Source organism: Antedon mediterranea, chromosome 10 (assembly GCF_964355755.1).
Source record: "Antedon mediterranea chromosome 10, ecAntMedi1.1, whole genome shotgun sequence".
Taxonomy (NCBI): Eukaryota; Metazoa; Echinodermata; class Crinoidea; order Comatulida; family Antedonidae; genus Antedon; species Antedon mediterranea.
Genome location: NC_092679.1, coordinates 17,909,469 through 17,933,991, shown reverse-complemented (window position 1 = coordinate 17,933,991; position 24,523 = coordinate 17,909,469). Strand labels below are relative to the sequence as shown.

Sequence of the window (24,523 nt, the reverse complement as noted above, 5' to 3'; positions counted from 1 at the left end):
GGGAGGGTGGGGCGCCTGAGAGGGGAAGGAGATTAGAGATTATAACGGACCTGATTATAGGGACTTTTTGGTCCATCACAATTTTGGGAGAGTTTACTATACCATGCTCTGTATAATCCCATGGGGGTCTGGTGGAATACAATAGTGGCTATCCAGGATTTTGAAATAGGTGGAGCTCAGGGCCTAAAGTAGTGAAATGAAGTGCTGATGTTCTTTCTTATGCATTACTATTTGTGAAATTTATAGGAATGTTCCCTAAAAATTAGGGGTGGAGCTCTGGCTTGGTGGTTATGATGCTTGGCTACCAATCTAAGGGTCCTGGGTTCAAGTCCTGTCATATGTCAGGGTTTTTTCTCATGACAATTTACAACTCCACTCCCAAAGACTCAATAATAAGTCTTTGTTTATGTAGAGCATCTTGTGTATATGTTTGTCTTGTGAAATTATTAAATAGTTTATCCATCCTGTAATTGACTCGCTGTTGGATGAGTATGAAATAAAATAAAATAAAATAAAAATACTCAAGCATGGTGATATACTTGGTACTGAACCACACTATTTAAGATTTAACAAATGCATGTTTTATTAATTGAATTGAATTTAGAATAGTAAATAAATGATTAAATAGCTGTTAATCAATTATTAAATTCCATTTAATTAGTCACGCTGAGTGTTATGCCTGATAAATGCAACTGTTGAGTTTAATTGTGCGAGTATTGATAAATTTCAATTACGATCTCTTAGTAAGTGTTTTATGTAAACATTGATATTTAGCTCAATTAAAAGTACTAAGCTATTAATTGCGAGTGGATTTGCATTCGTCTGGCTTACCCTAGGCTAGTAGTAGTTACCTGAATGATGAATTCTTGTTTTATTTTCCACTTTTATTACCTAGTGGTACACGCAGTAGATGCAATTTTATTTCTTTGAACTATCACGTTTCAAAACTAAAAAATTATTGCAAAATATGATGATCTATGTTGGGGAATTGTTAAGAAGCTATAGTCGGACTAGACTAAGAAAATCGTATTCCTGGGGAACGAATCAGAGCCTCTGTTGTTCAAGTGTTGTGGTATGGAACATGACATGTTATCACATGTACAATCTTCTGATCTAAAGTTCTTTCTACACTAGTTTGACAAAAAAGTGTGATGTGCCCAAATAGGATAGTGATTGATTGAAATTTATATTTATACTGGGTAACCTCTTCAGTCAAAGACTGGTCTCCCAGAGGGCCCATCATCATCATGTCCATATATGGGTGCATCACATTATTTTTTCACATGAAGTTTGATAGTGTAGACAGGCAAATCCAAACCCCCAACCCTTAAATTTCTAAATTCACAATGCAAAAGAGTAGACATTAGGCTCAGTTGAGCACTTCATTTATACCATTTGTATGTGTGCGCACTACCCAGGCCTGGCCCCACCCCTTGGCCCCACCCCCTTTCCCCTATTTTAAATAGATATGGATTAACCACTGGTGGTTGTCTTGTTTTGTGCATTGTTTGTAATAATCTTCATTATCATGTAGTGTATATATAAAATAAAAATGTATTTTTATACACTATATAATTTAACAGCACGTATCGCTCATAAACTCCAGTATAGCCAATTACTCATACCATAATATTTAATAATAGCTTTATGCAAATTAAATGCAATAAATGTCTGTTAAATTGAGATCAGACTGTCTCATTGTAAAAGAATGTTTTTCAAATTATGTGCATTCATTATTAAAAATGGAGAGCTTATGTCAGTAGAACTACTTTAATTATCGGTAAGTTTTTAAACATATTTACTACTGTATACTTATTGTACTGTAGAAAGTGTAAATCATTACATTACACTTTATACATAGAACATTGTAGCTCTATGTTACCATGTGATGTATGTACCCTTGTGATCTACTATACAGCTATACATTGTCTTCAGCTTAGAGATTTTAATATTTTTATTTAGTACAAAATTATTTTTCATGTTCTGAAAATGAAATCAAACATTTGTAAAATAGAATCATGCATTAATTGGTGGTAGTGTCATGTCTGTTAATGGGTTTCCGCAGGTTTTTGTCATTCTTGTCACTTATGATGGAGAAGTTTCCTTTTTAATACTCGTTTCAATTTCATCAGTTTTTCTTGAATTCTATGCCCTTTTTACATAGAATTGCGGTGGTCTAACGGAAGACGGCATTAAGGGGCTTTTACCCTTTCACACATAGGCTGGCATTCACAAATTACCGCAATATTACCGTCTTGCAGCTCTGTTTGAAATGGGCTAAAGAGTTTTTAGAAACAAGAAATATTTTGCCATTGTAAAGAATTTTCCTGTTCTTCTTTATATAAATAAGACTTGGAATGGATGTAAAAGGGTTCGAGGCCGACTCGCTCCTAGTTCTGGTGGTGGAACAAGTCTTCTCGGATAAGGACTATAAACCGTAGGTCCAGTGTACACAGTTATAACCTGTGTGTACTTTAAAGAAACCCAGTTCATTATTCGAAAAAGAGTAGGGGGTTACCCCGGTGAACTGATTCACACAATAGCCCCTGTATCAGGGGGATTACCACCTATCTGATAGGACAGTGATTAATTCACTATTGGTAATCCTTGGCCACATTGCCTAAAGACATAAAATAAAATAAAAATAAAAATAAATAAAAAACGTACCTGGCACCAGTACGATATCAGTGGAATTTTCAAGTGGAGGTAAATTGTTGATTTTTCAGTGGGGACTCAATGACTTCTGTTATTATCATTACACTCTATTACATCATCATAATATTAATGGAATAATTCATAATGAAGGATTAGCTTGACTTTTTTTAAGGTTGATTTTTTTAATACAATGTTAACAAATTCCAGCATCTGCATGGTATTCCATATGGACTATTGTTGTTGGCTTCATTGGAATTTAAGTTTAAAAAAAGAAAAGAAAGTTATTTTGAGCGTAATTTTAATATTGTACTTGTATTTCAAAAAAAATGTTTATAGGCAGTATATAACTATGACAATATATAATACACACCACAGGCACAGAACAAATTCTAAACCGCCCGGTGATATACTGAAAATGTATTAATTAATTTGAAACGATAAGATGAGAAAATCTGTGAGAATGAGAAAAAGTCGCCCCAACCAAGATTCCAGTTTTAAATATGGAGAGTATCTGGTAGATTCAGAAACACTGAGTTGGGTTAAGTATGACATTTGCATATTGAAGTAGTAATTGTGGCACTGTGGTTTGCTGCTTGCCTTCCAATCCCAAGAACCTTGGTTCAAATCTAATGTTCTGTCTAAGCTATGTCTACACTATGTCTACAATATCAAACTAGTTCGACAAAAAAAAGTGTGATGTGCCAAATACATGATACACGCACATATGGTGGTGATGAGATCATCATGTCCATATATAGGCACATCACATTATTTTGTCACATAAAGTTTGATAGTGTAGATAGAGCTTTAGTTTATAAAGCATGTTTCCCATCCTGTACTTGGCTTTCTGTTTGATGCATGCGGGGATGCATGTCACGATAAAACCATTCCAAGTTTTAATTTTAGAAATTTAGTAACCATGTTGGAATTGGAAACAAAAGTAACATGTTGATCAAACTGTAGTAGTTGCCATGACCTGAGCAGAATCTGATTTTTAAGAGCTTGGTGTTTATGTTAGTTCTAAGATTGTTTATAGTAAAACACAATGAAAGGATTATTAGGAGTACTGTGATGTACTTAATAAAAGCAAGACAGATGGAGGAATGTGTGTATTTTGAAGTTAATTAACTCTTTCCATCATAATTTGAAAGGTAATTACTCTTCTATTACATTAGTACAGTTCTTCTGTGAACTTTTAAGTTTGTGCTGACAACCCAACGATCTGTTCAAAGAAAAGATAGGGTAATGTTTATTTGTTGTATTTACTGTTTTGTTCCTAAAAATATTGTTAAATGTGTGTATGTAATATATCATGGTGTTTTCTCCAACGTAAATAGCATTTATATTTTTGACTAGTTTGCAACTTGCTATATTTTTCAGTAATCTTCAACATCATCAAAACTATATAATATTAAAATAGAGAATTTCAATAATTTTTCTACATAATTATGCACACATGTTTTTGAGCATGCACAGAAGGATTTTAAAACTTGACAGTTGTCTAGCTGCTTGGGTGTCAAAACGAAAGGCCACCCTTTTTGACACCCATATTTTTCAGTAAATACCTTTTCAAATATTACCTAGTCAATTTTGTGCCTAGCTCACCTGGATAAACTGAGAAAAGCCTATTGTATTATCCTTGAGAAGCGAGATATAATTTGCAAAGTGGAAATCATTGAACACCCTTCCAATCCAATGGTGTAGTCCATAGTTTTTACAATTTACCAGTGCCACTAGGTACAGACTTTACAATATTTTTTTTTATTGGCATCTTTATCAAAATGAGGAAAGGAAAATAAGTATAAGTGAAGCTATTGTTACAATTTCATTGTTGTTTATGACTATAATGAATTATTTATAGTACTGGTTTTTTTTATGACTTTAAAATTGAATAGGGGAACATAAAAAATACTTGAATAAAGAATTTTTAGAGGTACTGTATACACCACACTAGTTACCACGTTTTGTCAGAATCAATTAAGTTGAAGTATAAAAAGTATTTTAGATAAAGATCACTTATAATGAGACCGCAGAGTATAATTTACGAACACTGTCGCTAGACTTTGTAACTATATAACTTTATTGATCATTATCAAAAATTTGTTTTTCCTTCAATTTCTTTATGATGAAATAAATTCCCTGACTCATTTAATCCGTGTATTGTACTTAAAAGCATGTGTATTTCTGAGTTATATCTCTAAATTTACCATTCAATTAAAACCCGAAGCTAAGATTTTGTCAAGAAATCAGTTCCGGTTCATTGCATATTATTCCTTATAAGTTGCTTCTAGCTATTGACCTAAAGTCTTACTAAATGTGTAGGTAGTTGTATTAACCTGTATGAAGCAACTGTGATGACATTGTAAAACTGTCTAGGTAATGGCTTTTATTAAAAATTTTCTTAAAAAAGAGGCTGGGATGTTCTGTTTTGGTTCTGTCTCTCCTCCACAACCCATCCCCCCCCCCCTCTCTCTCTCTTCCCACATCCCCTGTGAATGTGATGTTTGTTGTCTACTACTTATACAAGGTTTATGCTAGCTAGGAGTTCAGTGGAACTTTGGATATATTTCTGTAATATTTTGTATTTCAACCAATGTCAAACAAATTGGTTGGATAACAAATTTCCCCCAACCTACTCAACAGTGTCAATCAATACTGACTGTTAAATGTGTATGATTTTCTCTTTCAGAAATGAGCGTAGAGGTTCACTTTGGAACTAATCATAATGATGTGATTGAGGTCCCGGTGACGCACCATACTATTGCACAAGACATTCTGGACTTCGCCTATGATACTAAGGGCCAGGATTTTGATTATCTAGCGGAAATTTGGAGAGGCTGTGGTGAGATTTTTGTTCTTAAATCGACAGAATATTTTATAAAGGCTACTATTACTGAAATAAGAATTGGTGTTAACAGCATAGAATTAAAATGTCGAACAGAGAGATGTTCACTGGTCCAACTATACTATAATCCCACACTTTTTTCACCAAATTGATTTACCAAGGGCCCTACTCTGCCATATGGTAATTGTAATTTATATGAGGTGACCAGGGGCTCGGCTAGGATTAACCCCATTAACAGTCCCAAGTTCCCAAAAAGGGCTTATTTGTGTACTAGTTCATTCATTTAGTAGGTACAGTAAAAATAATTAAAATATAGGATCTAAGAGGTATTTTTTATTTTTCATCATTTTGAAGTGTTTCTGACAAATTATTTTTTTGAGAGGGAACTTAACCCTGGACGTTATTATACAGTACATTACCTGCCCCAGGATTATGGGACTGATTATAATCATATCACAGCAGTATTTATGTCAAATATTTAAAGATGTTCTATATGAATTTGCAGGTGCCATTCCTAAGCTACGTTGATTAACCCCTGGTGTTCTACGAGTGATTGATAGGTAATATTGTGTTATTATATCTTTACAGAACGACATATCGGGGTCAGTGAGAATATATATTATATACTGAAGCATTGGGGCATTCATATTCAAGAAGTGAAATTTTATCTGCGTTACGAGAACGGCAACAATCTGTATTCTCCAGGTAAGAATTTTTGACATTTTTTATTTTGAAAAAATAAGTGTTTTATTATGACAAAACACATTGAACATTGGTCAATTTAAAGAAATTTGTAAGTAAGACAAATTTTGTGACTTGAGGTGGACTAGTACACCAGACCTTGTTGAGTTAAGCCTTGAACCTATGCTGAAAATGGTCAATATTTTATAAATATTAATAAGTTATTGCTATATCAATTATTTTTAGCTTGGTATGTTAAACAATGTAATACATCAAATTCCTAAAATTCTAACCTGGAATATTTCGGTTGATCCCTTATATAAATGTTGTGGTTTATGAACAAAGGATTTTATTTATTCAATCCCCAATGTAATGTTCAGTAGAAGTGTTACTTTCTATTTTTATGTGATCAAACAATTTGTATTGCTGGTCAGATGAGCAGAGATTCTCTGCAGGTGTACTAATAATTCTAAAAAAAGAATTTGATCAAAAAATTGATGACATGGTTGGTACTGTAGAGGTCTCCCTTCTTTAAATAAAACGATTTTGATTGAGAGTTTGGTCCATAATTAGAATCACTGTCAATGAATGGCTAGCTATATCTTGTGCTTCTGGAGCACACGCACAACATGGTCTCAATTAGAGATCATCTTTAATTGGTCATTGGTGTCTTTAGAATGTCTTTTGAAATGATAATTTGTTCATCCCATCCTTATTGTCTATGGATCAGTCTAAGATTCTCCAATTGAGTGTGTGAATATAGGTTCCTCCATAATCTTAAAGTTACCTATGACCCCTGAAATCCACCTATGACCCTTGTAATCCACCTATGACCCCTGTAATCCACCTATTTTCCCTCCTGGAAGAATTAGCCTACAACCCCTTAATTCCACTTATTTTCTCTTAATTCCTCAATATTTATCCTGCTTGTCTGAGATTATGAATAATTTATGCAGATTAAAATATCTAGGTCCTTTAAATTACAATGTGTGGTTCTCTTTAATGTATCCATTCATATTTCATAGGGAAATACATAATGTATAAAACATATGATGCAATGGAATTCCTGATATTTCATTGCTAATGGATTGATGAGTCCGTACAGTAGCTCATACAATAGATAATAAAGCTTTGTTTTATCTTGGGAGCATACTCATTAAATTTCTACAATTTGTAGTCATGCATGTTCTGCTCTGTTGATTTCTATGAAATATTTTATAGTAGTCGCCCAAAACTGAACGAATTTTGTGCTGTGGTAATCCAAATGTCTTTCCAGCTAGTCAGGTTTTCAAAATACATTTGACAGGTATTACAGCAGAATTTAAGACATGAAAACAAAAATCCTGATTTGATGAATGTTTCAGCTGTTTATAAAATTTACCGTATACAAAAATACCAGATAATTAAATTCTATAATTCAAATTAAAAGCTGTAAAAAGGGATCATGTAAAAAGTATTCTACTCCAGTGAATGCACTTAGCTACTGTACATTTTCTACTGCAGTAACATACGATAGTTGCAATGTCAATATATAGAGTAGTCACTGCAATACAGTTGTGTATAGTTTGTTTAATTGCACAAATAAGTTTAAAGAGTATAACAAAATGTAGTAACTGCAGTAGAATACTTTTGACTAAACTAACTAGGTGGCAAATATGTTCTTGAGGCAATTTGTCCTAAAAACATTTCTATCAAAATAGCATGCCAATTTACGATGAAAGGAAGAGTTATTTTATGTCCTACCTAAGAACAAATTCAACCTCGTTTTTATCTATGAAGTATGTAAACATGTTCACCTAATTTCACTCTAGCAAACTGACTAAATTGTAAATGAAATATTGTAGGGTTGTAAATTTCTCATTATGGCCAAATCAGTAATGTAGTCGTTAGTTCTGAAACTGAGGAACGATGTCAAAGGATAACAACCTGAGGCTGTCAGTGATTCTTGCTTTGCTCTTTATTTAAGTCACCTCAACCCGGTTTTATATGCTGAAATCTAACATACATAGTTTAACTAGGATTAAATTTTAAAATTCATCTGTTTTTCAATCCATGTATCCTCAGTGTGAAAAGACTGCATTGTTGTATGAAAAAATATCTTCACTGACATTTAAATCTTTACATTTTTTTGAAGTTCCAACTTTCAAATACTGAATGCCTTTTATTTAAATTATACTTAATTATACTATTCTTATTAAACAATTATAATTTCATTCATTTTAGTCTTTTAGACATTTTGATAATTAAAACATTAGTTTGTTTGTCAATTAATCTAACATAATTTTCACATTCAGGGTTTGAAATTGATTTATTTTTTATGAAGGTCTTTCCAATATAAAGTAACTATTGTGATATAGCAAACGTGAGATTGATACTGTAGTTTGAAAGTTCCGGCGCTGTTTACACGCACAGAACGCCAAGAAAACCACGATTATGATATTTCTACGGCAGATTGAATTTTTAACAACTGAACACGACCATTTAAAAAAATTAAAATAGCATAATAAAAAAGTCATGACTTAAAACATGCTCTGGTATCATGAAATATTTTCTTAAATATTACTGTATATAGTAGAGTATTGTTCCAAGGGGTCTGGGTACGAATTTTGGCAAAAAATTAAGGGTCAAAACAATAGCATTAATCAAAATTACACAAACCAACAGTGGTGTTGGTAGTCTATGAGTGCTGCTTACCTGGATAAACCAACATAAGCAATGTTGGTTTATCCAGGTAAGCTAGGCACAATATAGACCTCAACATTTTACAAAGGGAAATAGTGAAAATATTTTTTTTTTATTTTGACTTATCTACTTTAAGTACTCTTTTTGCATTATCCTTAGGATGCAATATACTTATCTCTTTCTCTATCTTTTTGTGGTGATTGATTGATATCTCAGAAATGAAAAGAGATAAAAAGGTTTCTGGTTGTACATAAAGCATTCATATACTCATTACTAGTAAACATTAAATTGCTATGGTACAGTATAGCGTGCATACCCAACGGCAAGACTATATGTGCATGCTAATGTACGCATAAGTTGAGTCACTGTCGACAAATCATAGTCTACATGTAATGTTTCTTTCTGTCATTAAGACAACTAATCATGTCTGTGTCCTTAGGCAATTTAATATAATTTCCTCGTCTTTCAGATAGGACATTAAGATATGGTCTATTGCTGTATTAAAAATACACATGAAAAGGAGAAAAGGTTAAATTACTTTGAAAGAGTAAGAGGTTGCCATCTTCCAATCCAATGTTTTGAAAATGCCATCTTTCACACCTGCCTGCCTGCCTCCACACCATAATAAAATCGCATCTCAATGTTTGTCTATGCAGCAGTCATTTTACTTTAAATATAGATGCGTGGCGTGTCTTGAAAACGGGAAGATGCTAATGCTGTACGTGCAATAGTATACGAACCTTAACTGGAAACAGGTGTGAAATACCCTTATTATTTTATTTTATTTTATTCAATCAAAACCAACAGCGATAAATACCGCCACTAACAGGTTTGAAACATAAAACAACACAACATCAAAAACGGTTAACAATAAAATACAGATAAAATATATATATATAAAACATAGATCGGCAAGCCATAAACAATTTCAATTAATTAATTTAATTAATAGAGGGGGATGAACGGAAGTTGTTATAGTTATACGGTGGACAATGAAATATTTTCATACCAGTATTAATAAAATCTTAGGTTACTGTGTAATTTATAACTTTATGTTTACCAGCATATAATAACTTAGTAGTATAAACAATAACTACTGTAATGTTATGTACTGTATGTAAATAGTGTGTGAATAATTTGTGTCTCGCAGCCTTAAGATCTGTCAATACTATCAAACTTGATGCGCCCATATGGACACGATGATGTCATATCACTACCATATTTGGGTATATCACTACCATATTTGGGTATATCACTACCATAGTTGGGTATATCACTACCATATTTGTACACATCACACTTTTTTTTGTCAAACTAGTTTGATACTGTAGTGTACTGTAGACAGTGTTTACTGTACTGAATTGCACATGTGGACAATAATGTCATACAACTGCCATTAGACGTTACTCATATATTTGTCCACAATGACATTAGATTAGTAAAAATGAAATGAATAATAAGAACATGGTATTCTTTGTTCTCAAATCCTATGTTTCACATTACATCTCTATCCTGTCATTTGATATCATTTGAGGATGATGAAAAGTAACATTAATTATCTTATTGACTATTATAAAAAGACAATGCTGCATAGTGTCTCATTTTACTATGACATTATTATACACAAAGGAATCAAGTTCTGGTCAGTTTTATTTATTATTCATCAAGAAATCGTTGAATATCTCTAATTTAAATTTATATTATCAGTTTTCCGTCCAGTGTGGACAGGCATCATCTAATTAGCGATTTCATGATGAACTCGCAGATGCAACATAATTGTGAAAATGGTCTACAAACTACATATTTTTTGCTAAAAAAATTTCTGTCTCGACATACAGTATCCGAATGACTAAAGAAAAGGGAATAAAGGTGGCCTTTCTCAAATGTTTTGGTCAAGCAGTTTAGGATAGAGTAACAAATTTCATGTTTAATGTAATACTAACAGTGATATTGTATAAATATTCAGTAGGTTCCCATTGAGGTCAAATTTTATGTGACGTCAATCCTTTGATGAAATTATGGAATGTAAATTTTATAATTAAAGACATTTTATTGAGATCAAACCTTGAGTCTAGATAAAACATGCTCTGATATCATGAAATAGTTCTAATGTTGGATATTCTTAATATTACTGTATAGTAGAGTATCGTCCCAAGGCGTCTGGGTACCAATTTCGGCAAAAGATTAAGGGTCCAATTATACTCCGACAATGGAATTAACGAAAATCTCATCTTAAAATTTAGCCTAAATTAAGGGTGGAGAAAATTTACTATAGCATAGAATTTAATTGGAATCTATTATCACCATTGTATTCTATATTGAGGAACATGATTGAATAACAATACGATACAATTGCATGAAATTGAAAACATATGTTTGTATACAAATACAGAGAAGGTTAGGATAAAAAGCTTGACAAATCTGGCCAGGAATATGTGATTAACGCAAAGTAAATTAATGTTGAATAGCGTGTGAACATTTGTAAATGTTGCTTTAGATGAGTTCAGCTGGAGGCCTAATTTAACGTTATACATCTGTCTGAGTAATAAAACATTTAAAAAGAGCAAATTGGCACACTTGGTAAAGTAGTTGGTCATAAACATTAAAATGTTATTAAATAGTTGATGACAGATCTTATTCTCACCTGGATTAGGTAAATGCAGAGAGGATTTTAAGTATTTTTTTAAATATTAATTTTAGTAAATTCAAATGTTAAACAATTTTCTCATCTAAGGTATTACATTAGTTGGGTTGTTTTAAAAACACCCTTTTCAAAATGCCTAACAAAACTCTGGAGTATTGTTGGAAGGTGTGTGCCCTGGTGATGTCACATCAAGTTTTGCTAAAATGCTACTACTGTAGCAGCAAGCAAATTTGTAGTACTATAACTGGTAACTTAATTAAATCCACAAATTGAATTAGCAGATGAAGCAAGTACCTTTGCTACTAGATTACTTTTTTTTTTTTTTCGAAAAAGTTACAACCAGCAAACATTAGTAATGGAAATCTAATATTTTACCTAATTATAATTTTTGCTAGTTTGCTTGGGTGAATTTCCAGCCCTGAAATGTTTTGATATACACTGCAATTTTCTAGATTGTTTATTAAATTCTTTAACAATTTCTAACTTTAGTGTTACATTTTTATTAAGTAATATTAAATATTACTTGACAATATTGTTAATATGTTGTTGTTTTTTGTAGTGCTGTACTCTTTTTTTAAGTATAAATAAAGGGTCATGTTTCATGTAATTTAAGCTGAGTTTAGTTTATAGCTTGGCAGGATGACAAAAGTTTCAAGTTTGGATTTATTACCTAGCAGTTGTCACTCCTATCACCCAAGCTACCTTGAAACCACATGTCCTCATGAGATGATTGGCCAAAGATGATCACAGTTAATGTCCTGTGTTTACAGGTGAAGTGCTGGTTCCATTGAGTTTAGTTCTGTTAGGCCTAGACCAGTGTTTGGATTTGAAGATAGTTTAAAACCGAATTGTTGTCGTCAGTCCGCAACGAGTTGAATGAATGTAATATTTATTGAAAAGAAACAAGAAGTGTAAAGAGTTGTAAAGTATGTAATTGTTTGTTGTTATCTGTAGTATCTAAATTAAGTTTGTTTTTCAGTAATTAAATATTTGCCAGTTATGATTTATTTGATGATACTGGGTAAGAAAGGTCTGACATGGTTCTGGCCCGGCGTCGGCAAAACAAATAGAACGTTTAGTTTTCATGACACTCCACGCAGCTATGAGGCAATACTCATAGATATTCGCCAAAAAAATGAAATATTGATGTTCAATTTGTTTTGCTGGCGCCGGACCGGAAACATCTCGGATCACACCTGGTTCAGTATAACCTTGTAACTTTGAAGTTTCAAACCATGTTTGGTTCAAACCCCTAAAAGCTTTAAAGTGAGGGATTTTATTTTAAATAAAAAGTTCAGAAATGAATTATTGTTGTCACTGTATAAAAGAAAGAATCTAGAATTTTGTGTTTACTTTGATTGAATGATTAAATTGATTATTTCTGTTTTTTCATAGGAGGAAGATCTTATCAGATGTCAATGATGAAGAATGCACCAAACCATGATATTAATAAGGTATTTTACAAATGCATTTATATATATATTGTATTTATAAAAAACCTGGATAGTTTAAATACCTGATTAATGTGTATATCTTTGCCGGCTTTTAAGTAATGCTAAAGTTGTACAGACGGAGTAATGTGACAGTGTTGCCGCCTCTTATTGAAGCGCTATACTGCCTCAGAAGTATTGCGATATCAATATTGTTGACCTACTTTCTGTTACTAAAAGCATGCATTTTATGTCTTGAAATAGCGGTTCGCAAATATTTGTCATTTTTATTAGCGTCTTTTATTTTTAACAATTATTTAATAAATAAATTCTTAAATCAATAATATTTGTTTGCTTATTGTATCAGTAGACAGCCAGTGGTGATAAATGCTCATTTAAAACTAGATTTGATTCTCATTAATTATTCATGGTCTTTCTGCTACACCTGCCAAGGACAGTCAAATAAACAGTCTTGAAAATAAAGGCAATTGTTGTTTTAATCAAAATCAATATACAGTAGTAGTGTACTGTATACCAAATCAGGTACATGACAGGTCAGTTTAGTATTAATAAACCACCAGTCAACAAGTAAACCATATCAATACAACAGGTATGTATAAATACAGTAATATAGCTGACCATTTGTTTATTTTTTACAATGTAAAACTAGATTTTAGAGGTAAAATACTGTAGTAAAATATTTTGCCATTCTACTGTACACTGTAGTAGGTATGTTTCAAAAATTGTTGATGATAATATTGCAGTATAGGATATTTCAGTCTATGAAAATTGAAATGTTTTAATTGTGTGCGAAGAGTGTGGATTTGAATCTTAAGTGGATATGATACAATTTTTTTTAAGATTGGGTACGGTAGGCTGTTGATACCAAGAAAATGTTACTTACAGTACAGTAGGTTAATAATAAATAACAATCTATTTCGTGCCTGGTTACAGTACCTGGATAAACCGACAATATAGCCTCTCTCTCCGAAGAGAGGATACAACGGCAGTACGAAAAGAAATGATGACGCTACTACGTTGGATGGCTCCCTCTTGAGGGCGTGGTTATGGATGCGTGCATTATCCGATAGGGGTGCTATGTTATATATACGGATTTTTCTTTTTCGTAAATTGTATCCTCTCTTCGGAGAGAGAGGCTATATTGTCGGTTTATCCAGGTAAGCAGCACTCATAGACTACCAACACCACTGTTGGTTTGTGTAATTTCTTACAATTTGCTATCTTGCTATTTGCAAACCATTGTCTTCTACGTTTTTAGTGTTAGGATTTTGATTTTTGTCTACTACTAAAGTTTCTAGCTAAAATATAGGTATGTCACTATGCTACTTCATGTGTGCCAAAAATACAAATACTAACTTGCTATTTGCATACAGATATACAAACCAAAAAATACAATTTGACTACCGACAGGTATTAAATATGATATCATTTATTTCCACATAGATAGAGTAAATGTCATTTTGTTTTAGTACATGGCATGGTTTTAAATTACCTTTGAATGTTAACATTTGTGATCTATGAAACATACCTTTTAATTTTGACACATTTAGTTATTTATTTTATGCTTACCAAAAAAACATCCAATACTAAAATCATTTTGCTTTAAAATTGCTATTGCCTTGAAATTTACCTGAATGCCATTACTTGAACTCAGGTGGTGTTACTTATAACTGGTGAATGCCATGGTGAAACCTTGTACAGATAGAGTACTTGTTAATTATCATGAAAAATGTATTGTTGATTGAAGGTAGCATTGGTTTTTAGATTTGCCTTTCATCATATTTGTCATCAAAAGTGATTTCACTGGTTAAATGCCAAACCATAGGATGCGATTTAGATGCGTTCACATACTGTACAGCATAAGGCTGGTGTATCGTACGCCTTTACATGTGAACTAGACAGTGGTGTAACTCACTACTTCTTTGTATTTTATATCTTCTTGTGTTGTTTTCCATAATTTTCTAAACTTGATAACAGGTTGTATGCATTCATTTCATTTACTGAGTGATAGAGCGGAAAGGTCATTTTTGTATTTTACTTCAGTGAAGTTTAACCGTTGGCCTATCATTTAACCCGTCAGGATATTATTCAATATTTATTGTCATAGCTCCCAGCATTCATCCTCATAATATCTTTTCTTTCTTCTTGTGCTTTTGTAGTACAAACAGTAGTAAAGATTAACTACCAAAATAACAACTTATGAGAACTTTTATTTCAAATAAATAAGAATGTAACAAACAAGCTTGGAAGAGCAAGCATATACAAGGCAAAACAAGACAACAACAAATACAAAACACTGAAATAAGAAGCTACGGTAAACACAGTAGGAAATACATCCAAATCAAATCAGGCATAATAATTCAGATCGCTATTAAAAAAAAATATTACAGTTAATATTAATTACATAATAAAAATAATAAACTTTTATTTTTATTGTTAAAAATATAATATTAATGTATTTACTTCTTTTTTTACCTTAGATAACCCATCCCCACAACTTGTGTTTAATGGGTAACTTCATCCGTGTCTTCAGTGTAGTATTCCCTAACAGCTTTTAGAAATTAATCAGTTTGACTTCGTTAACATTTTTAATATACATTTAGAAAGTACTGTAACCTGATTGATCAATTAATTGTCAAGGTGCGTTGACGTCTCTGTCGGCCTAATCAAGCGTAGATTAGGTCATCTCCAGGGATTGTATGGTCTGAAGCATCCAATAGATAGATGTGTGATGCTTGTAACCTTTATTTACTTTACAACTTACTTGTCACTCTGAGAGTGTTATTATTAATAGCAATTTCATACATGCTTAGCCACCACTTCTCCAAGACATTCAACCCTTTAGCCAATGATATTTGTTTTTTTCATTTTGCAATCTTTATTCTCCTTTGTTTGGGAAATAAACAAATTAAATAAATGTAAATTATAATCGTCCTTGCGTTAAATAACTGATGCCCCGTTTGAAAAGATGTTCTAAAAAAGAACAACTTACCAGATGAAATTTATTTTTTCGATATTCTTATAGATCGTGCTACCCACTCATAATATTTTGGTATTCTAAAGCTCTGTCTACACTATCAAACTAGTTTGACAAAAAAAAGTGTGATGCCCTAATATGGTAGTGATATGCTTAAATATGGTAGTAATATGACATGTCCATATACTGTATGGACACATCACATTATTTTGTCACATAAAGTTTGATAGTGTAGACAGAGCTTTAAGCTTGAACTCCCTAGTAACCTGGCACTATATATTCCACAATTCATAACAACTACTACTCTACGTTTAGATATTACCAGCTTTCATCCATTCAGAAATAATCTTATAAAAGTAAACTATAAGTTCTTACAGTATGCCATGCATCAAAATATATGTAACTTGTTTGTCACGCAATACAAAATCTCATGAAAAATGACATGAAACACATGGTTATCATACTCTGACAACTTAAAAGACAGCACGTTTAGCTTGCAAGTTAATCGAAATATAAGCCGTTATAAGATCTGTGGCCATCGTTAGACAAAAATCACTACAGTACATCTACGTCAGGTCTATCCTTTAATCTGCATCAAGTTTGATGTTTGATTAGTTACTGATCTTGGTAAATTGTCTTCTAAAACTGGTGTAATTGTTAGGTAACTGAAAATACTATAGACACAGTTCACGATTGCTGCTTTGTCTACACTATCAAAATTGTTTGACAAAATGATGTGCCCAAATATGGTAGTAATATCACATCAACCTGGCCATATGAGTACATCACATTTTTTTTTTGTGACATACAGTAAAGTTTGATAGTGTAGGCAGAGCTTTAGATAGGTACTGTATGTCTTAATTTTGTTTATGACTTTTTTTGTTGAGAATCTCCAACTTGAAAACCAGACAAAATACAAGTAGCTATTTTCAACCATCTTTTTTACATCACTTCTTTTATGTCCTTTCAATTTGATATATTGTAATGATCTCTTCTTATTATTGGTACAGCATTAATTGCCGTAACTTAACTCGCAACGTTAATTGCTCGGTGATTGCTTTGGAACTGTAAGATCTGTTTGTAAATTGAATTATAACATAAAATGAATATTAGTTTGATTAGATGTGTTGAACGTGGCATATGGCAAGGTGTACTAAAGTGACACGATCAATACCATTGACCTAGAACTGACCTGTGTGTAATACTATTATTATTGAGGTACATAGCAACCAAGATGAGAATGAACATCTTAATGCAGTAATGTACTATACAGTAGGATTTTTCTTCAAAACAAAGGGTAAAGAATTTATCTTGGTGTACTATCAAAATCTAAAGCTCTGTCTACACTATCAAACAAAACATGTGACATCATATCATATTTAGGCATATCACTATCATATTTGGGTACATCACACCTTTTTTGTCAAATTAGTTTGATAGTGTAGACAGAGCTTAAGTTATAAGAGTTCACTATACCAACATCTAAGGGTCTGTAAACGAAATACCAGGACAATTTTCAAATAACCATAGTGGTTAAATATCATTCTGAAAATAATAATATCCAATCGAATTGCCATTCATTCAGCGTGTTTTCACTGTGTAACTTTTGCCTGAAACTCAAAATAACTTCTTTTTGGTTGACCTTTCGTGATGTGTAGTCAATTACTGTAGCATGTAGTATGTTTGTCTGCCTGAGAGCGTTTTGGGAAGTTGTAATGTTTTTTCATCAACGACCACCACTGATTACACTTTTTTTTTTAGAGAGCAATACAAACGATATAAAAATAATTTAATATTGTTATCTATGCAGCAGGAACAGGCTTTCTATTGCTATTGTAAAGTATTGTGAAATAGAGAAAAGGGAAAGTAAAACGCCACTTTACGGTACGGCTTCACTATAGTATTTGGAAACGATAGAAAACCACACACAAAATAACAAACAATTTAAACAAACAGCAAACAATAGGATGCACTAATATAACCATACTAAAACCACAGATATTTTTAGGAACTTTTATTATTTTACTCTATTCTTCATCTGCTCATAAAACTAAACTTTCTATTATTCATTTTCCAGCGTTGTTTATTAATAAAAAAAATTACTAAAATTACATCAATAGGCTAAAAAAAGTGGTGGTTTTTTAAAGACATATTTTGTACTTATGTCAGATAAGTACTTATTGTTATTTCAGTAGCCAATCAGGAAGTAATACTGGTTTGTGGTTCAAAGGTCAACAAGCTCAGGTAGTTGATCAATCACTTCCTCTATATTCCTGTTTGCTATTCTTTCCCAATATCCTTTTCCTGATTATTGTCAGTTTTAAATCTCACAATACAATGATAACTAGAACAGTGTGACATCAGCCTTTGTCGTGATTGTTTGAAATATCTTTGCTTTGATTTTATTTATTGTAAAAGAGAGAGACACATAGTATTACTGACTTTTGTAAGTATTTTAACTTTTTTCACTCAAACTTTAGTTGTTACTGAAATTTTGCACTAATATCTATGGTTTAGGACATGTCTTAGGACATGTCTTAAGGGCCTTTCACACCTGTTCCGGCACGGTTCCGGTCCGGCGAATCGAACGCCAATGTTTCGTTTTCACGACGCTCCACGCGGCCAAGCACCAATCGATATGCGCGTAGCTGCGTAAAAACGAAACATTGACGTTCGATTGGATTTTCCGTCGCCGGACCGGAACCGTGCCGGAGCAGGTGTGAAAGACCCTTTACTGTACATGCAGTACTCCAAGAAACATAACATGTTTTTCATTGTTTTCAAAGAGTATTGAATGTATTTATACATTTTTATTGTTGCGTTTACAGTCAGTAATAATATTCTTGTTTCATTTTATGTTTTTCATTTCTGTACAAATTGTCAATTCTCAAAGCTCTGATTCAAGTCATACCTTTTTATAAATTAATTGCTACACACTACAGTATTGTACATGTATAGTTAGTACTGTACCTCAAAAAAAAAAAATTAAAATATTATATGTTATCCTCAACCATCCAAGAAATTGTTATTTATGATTGAGATTTGATAAAATAAATTACAGAGAGCAATCAGTTTTGTATATTTTATACGAATCAAGTTTGACAACAGAACACACAATTCCGATTATTCAATTTATTTGACATATTTCTTCCTACTGTATGAATTACTGTATAAGATTTTGTTGTTTTATGCCAGTTGTTGTCACGTTTTTCCGTAATTGTTACATCTTGTACGAGGCAATTCACAAAATTATAGCTGTCTTAATGTTGTTAATCATTAATAGCTTCATGGCCTAATTCAATAATAACAATTTATGACCCAGTTGCATTTTACATCGCCATGTACAAGTATTCCAATTAATATTATAATTGGTTATTTTAGCTGGATATTATATTCTGCTCCTTTGTTAATGACAGCTTTAAATGATTTACCATAATTGGTAATAGCTTAACAAGTATTTGTAGTATTGTTATTTTACCCTTTATTGAATGTCAGTTGCTGTTTTACAAATAATATTTTGTTATACTATCTAAACGTTAACTTTATTTTATTTTTTTTTGCGACAAATAAAGTAATCTCTGTAGTTCAGTAGTTGACTTTAGCATATATTCATAATGTTCTCATATTCAGTGGTATACTGTAACACACAGGAGGCACATGGCCCTGGGTTCAGCACTCCAAAGAGCCATCCAACACTGGGCTGCTCATACAGTACTCTAGTGCCCTTTAAGCTCTGGGTTTAGCCAGTTAGCCGTTATGCCACTGCTCGCATTAGGAAATGTGATATTTGTTATTTAATGTTTACCATACTGTAGGTAGAAAAAATATATACTGTAGCCTTTGTAGGGACGTTTGTTTAATTTTAGGTCTAGTAAAGAACCTATCCCAAATTGGTTTAAACTAGATACTGTATTGTGGACTACTGTAGAGTAGTCTAAAGCTCTGTATACATTATCAAACTTTATTGTGTGACAAAAAAAATGTGATGTTCCCATTATATGGACATGATGATGTCATATCACTACCATATTTGGGTACATCACACTTTTTTTTGTCAAACTAGTTTTATGGTGTAGACAGAGCTTTATGGAATCCTGTTTTAACGATTGAATGTATAGTAAAATAGGTATTAAAACCTATTATATATTCTTCAGTCGGAAATTAATTTTAGTATTTATTAAATCTTTATACAGTGTTTGCATTGTGAAAATCCAAGCCATTTGTGTAATGTTTCGGCGTGTAAGTCTTTATGCAATTGTTTTATAAAGACATCCTGGTTTTAAGTCCCAATTAGATACCATTCACCGCATTTAACTCATTTTAAAAGCCTTACAATACAGCAGTACAGTTATACATTGTATTGTGAAATCTATAGACACACCTCATGTATGGTGTTATTGTTGTAGTATCACATAATAAGTCTTTATGTGAGTGAAGGTAAATGTATAGCTTTGATTATTTTCCTCTTGTGTTCTTATTGTAACAAAAATAAATCAATGTATTTTTTTTCATTTATTACGTGACAGTATTCAATACAAATAAAACTGAGATTGTTTAATGATTATAGTTGGAGTACTTGGCGTGTGGCGCAGTGTGTTGAACACTGGATTACCGATCGTGAGGTTGTGGTTCGAATCCAACTCTCGCCACATTGCTTGTATCCTTAGGCAAGGCACTTTACTTGCATTTGCCTCTCTCCACCCAGGTGTATTAAATGAGTACCCAGTTAGATCAAGACACAACTTTGCACTGATTACTAGCTGCATTATGGAAGTATGTTTCAAAAAATGACCAGGGTAATAATGGAGCCTTTGAGCATGATTACTCATGAAAGGGCGATACAAAATGTGGTATTATTATTTTTATTACTTGCCGGTTGGGAAACTTGTCGCCGTGCAATGCAGTTACACACTAGCCCTTGTGAAGATATTTTTATTTCAATTTTAATAATTTCTTACTAGAAATTTACAAATTCTGTTACATAAAAAAAAAGATTAATTTCCTATACTTAGTATTCACTGTGGCCAGGCTTTATGCTCAGCATGTTACAACTTGTGTATATTTTTACCAGCATTCCATTATACTGTAAGTAGTAGTAACCAATTTTATAGCTATTTGATATGATATTCATACTAAAAGCTTTACCTAATCTGAAGAAGTGACATTTTTGGCAGGGAATATTCAGAAACGATTATATTCAAATTAGGCCATTGATAGTATAAGTATGCAGTAAATATAAGTTATAACCTTGATATAACCAGGTAAAACTAGTCAACTGGAATGTAGCTTGGTGGTTAAGATGCTCGGCTACCACCAATGTCAGAATCCTAGGTTCAAATCATGTTGATTTTTTTTTTTAAGGCAAATCAATTATACACCCAAAGGACTTATCGTTGTAAACTAATTTGTGTACTGTATGCAATGCAAGCACTTCAGTGTGGTGGTTGGTACCCCTGGAAGAATAACAACTTGAACATTGATTTTTTTATATTATCCTATGTAACTTGTTTTCTGTTTTTTATGAAGCGCCGTTGAGCATGTTTTTTCATGAAAAGGGCGCTATATAAATGGGGTATATAATATATTATTATTGATGAGAAGTGGTCATATTAAATTATGGTTTTGTGGGTAAGCTATGTAAAAACAGAATCATGCATAATTTATGTATGGCTGCATTGTGAGTTCAAGGGTTCCCTGGTTCAAAGTAATTACTCAAATCAGTAATGCTCCCAACAATTGGACAGGTAAAATTAGATGTGTCGTAATGAAAAAAAAAAATGTATATAAGTATATAAGCTATACTATAGTGACGTTATTAAAAGAGGTAAACAGATCCAATGCTGTAGATTTATATTATAACCTCAGGCTAAATGTTTTGTCATACCCTGAAAAATTTACCCTAATGAAAGTACAAAGGCCTCTGCAAATAATATCTTTTAAAAATACACAGGTACTTATCCAATGAAATGACAGCTCTCTTTAGCCTTTTGTACTCGATGCCCTTGCTGTGTGGTGATACTTATGCATAATAATAGCCTCGGATTGTATAAGCCTTTTATGCATAACAATAAATGGAGGGCCATTGAATTGAATGCATGACAGCCTGTTCATAGTGGTCGCATTTAATACTAGTATGACTAACGAACATGGATGTGTGGTACAGTAGTAGCTAAAGAAAAATCTTGTTAATAATATTTCATTTCCTGTAGTTTAAGGTGGATATACTATTAAAGGAAAGGTAAGTTAGAATTGCATTATATCTGATTTGTGTATAGTTTGTTATTGTGGATTTTATTAGCCAATGGTTGGTGATTAGGTTAATGTCAGAAGGGTGCTCTCTCATGCGGAACAGTTTGACAGGCGTCGCTTACAAATGATGAGACAGTCAGATGATCTCATGAGGCGTGTCTCACACTGCTTTCAATGCAAGCTACCTGATAGGCCAGCAAATGGATTCTACCACGCATAAATTTCTAATTTATTGAATGCATTACGCTACATATCCAGTGGGGAATTCAACTAAAAAACAGTGAATATCCTCTCTTTTAACTCAAGTACATCTGAAATACTTTCTGAATTAATCATTCACTATTGAAAAGAGTACTTATTTACTCACATTTTAAGTCTTTTGTCATTTTGTTGTTTTGGCTGGCAGCAAATAGTCAGGATTAATTTTAATTTAAATAATTATGTTGGGTATTGGTTTAGTAAAACCAGCAACACGGGGTTTTAATTTAACATCCATTGCTCAGAGTAAACCGTCAACCAAGCAACAGGCTTCAGTCAAGCAAGACTCTAACGATATGTCGAGGGATATAAAACAGAGTTCGGATGATGAACCGGTCGACGAAGAAGTTTTGCGCCGGAGACGGATCGCAAACGAAATGTTCAAGGAGGATATATATGGAACCCGATTAAAAAACGGAATAAAATTAGGTGGCAATGATTCGAAAGAGGAATACCACCATCGTAGGACTTCCGTGGAAGATTTGTACGGAACTATTAAAAAGGGAAGAATCAATGATAGAGAAGATTTATCAAATGGTAGGCTATCGTTGGATGACATGTATCAGACTGAACAGAAGTATGATCACAAGTCTGTAGAGGATATATATGCTAGTATACCAAGGCCTATACTTAGGCCCCAGGATAAAATTGAGGCTGAGGTATGTATTGTAGCTTCACATTCGCAACTAAGCTTGTATGTGGGGAACCATGAGTTTACTGTTGGTTGGGAAATTAAATAAATAATAAATAAATGAAAAATGAAAATCTAGAATTTGTATTAATTGTCCGAAATATTCCGATTTCACTTAAAATGTCTAGTATCACTTTTGTATATCTGCCACATAATATTTGATGGACTGTTTGTACAATATGTATAATAATAGTGCATATTAGTATGGTATTACTATTAGTAATTTACAGTATGTTTACATTATGTACTATACTATTGCTGTACTGTTTGATCTGTTACATCATATTCATAAAAAAAAAAATTTATTATGATAGAAAGTTCTTCCTTGTTGGAGAAATTAGAGAAATTGTGGAAATAAGTGAAAGCATATCGAGTAACAATTCTGTAGTGAAAGTAAAAAAGGGATGCGGCAGATTCTTTTTTTAAGTCTTTACTCATCTTGCAAAAAAGAAAGGGAAAACTGATCTGTTTTCCTTCTCAGTTTACGTAATATCAAGTATAGTAATGATTATGCAATCCTCATTATTGAATTATCAGTATTAAATTAGGGGAAAAAATTAGAATTTAGAGATTCTTTCCTGGTTATTTTCAATCACAAATTGATATTTTGGAAACATTTTCTCATTGCATTACTGTATGTACGATACGCTTTGAAAAATGAAAATATACAGTATGATAGTGAAAACTAACTGTACAGATACTGTACTGTACATTTCAAGTAAACACTTCTTTACAGATAGAAGTACTAACACTACAGTTTTTTTGTTTTTTCCCTTTTTTTTTTTCCGTTTTGCAAATTTTTTTGGTTTTTTTTCTTCCGTTTTTTTTTTTAGTTTCATGGTTGCATTTGTGGATATGTGCGCACTATAAATCTTATTATTATTATAATTATTATTATTATTATTATTACAGTTACCTTAACCAGGGAAGAGCGAAATAATTTTATTATCACTCTCCCCTGTCTCAACCAAGTTTAAACATTTATAATAGATAGTCAAGTAATATTAGTAGTAGTAGTACAATGATTTGATCAAGTTCAAACACTTCTTATTTTTGTGAAGGACAAACTATATTATGGTAAATTATTATGAATATTTATCCTCAAAATTGTACAGTATAATAATAGAATGAATATAACAGTATACAAAATTACTTGTGAAAGTATTGATTACTGATATAATCCCTTGTGTCTGTGCAACACTGTAACACAAAATCAATTTCAAAATGTTCTAATTTTATGTTTCAATTGGCAGAACGGTTACATGCAGAATTTCAATCTAGAATATTAATCCAGTTTGAGATGTTTAATTGTGCTTAGACGGTACTTGAACTAGAAAAAGATGATTACGGTACTCGATTTCTTACTGTATAATGCTTAATTTTGTTGTTT

General features: G+C 32.3%; 1 protein-coding gene across 7 annotated transcripts in view; it reads left to right on the top strand.

The window, feature by feature from the left end:
- Positions 1-24,523, top strand: part of LOC140060667 (apoptosis-stimulating of p53 protein 1-like) — a 53,591-nt gene that overhangs the window by 5,059 nt on the left and 24,009 nt on the right. For 3 of the 7 annotated variants that reach the window (XM_072106970.1, XM_072106969.1, XM_072106971.1), the window contains exons 2-4: positions 5,345-5,497; positions 6,089-6,205; positions 12,903-12,961. In XM_072106970.1, coding sequence (XP_071963071.1) covers positions 5,347-5,497; positions 6,089-6,205; positions 12,903-12,961 — 327 coding nt within the window. In that variant the 5' untranslated portion in view covers positions 5,345-5,346. Of the gene's footprint in view, positions 1-5,344; positions 5,498-6,088; positions 6,206-12,313; positions 12,434-12,902; positions 12,962-18,235; positions 18,382-21,562; positions 22,174-22,198; positions 23,102-24,523 lie in introns of those variants that run through there. The other 4 variants (XM_072106972.1, XM_072106974.1, XM_072106975.1 and 1 more) reach the window with 4 other exon arrangements.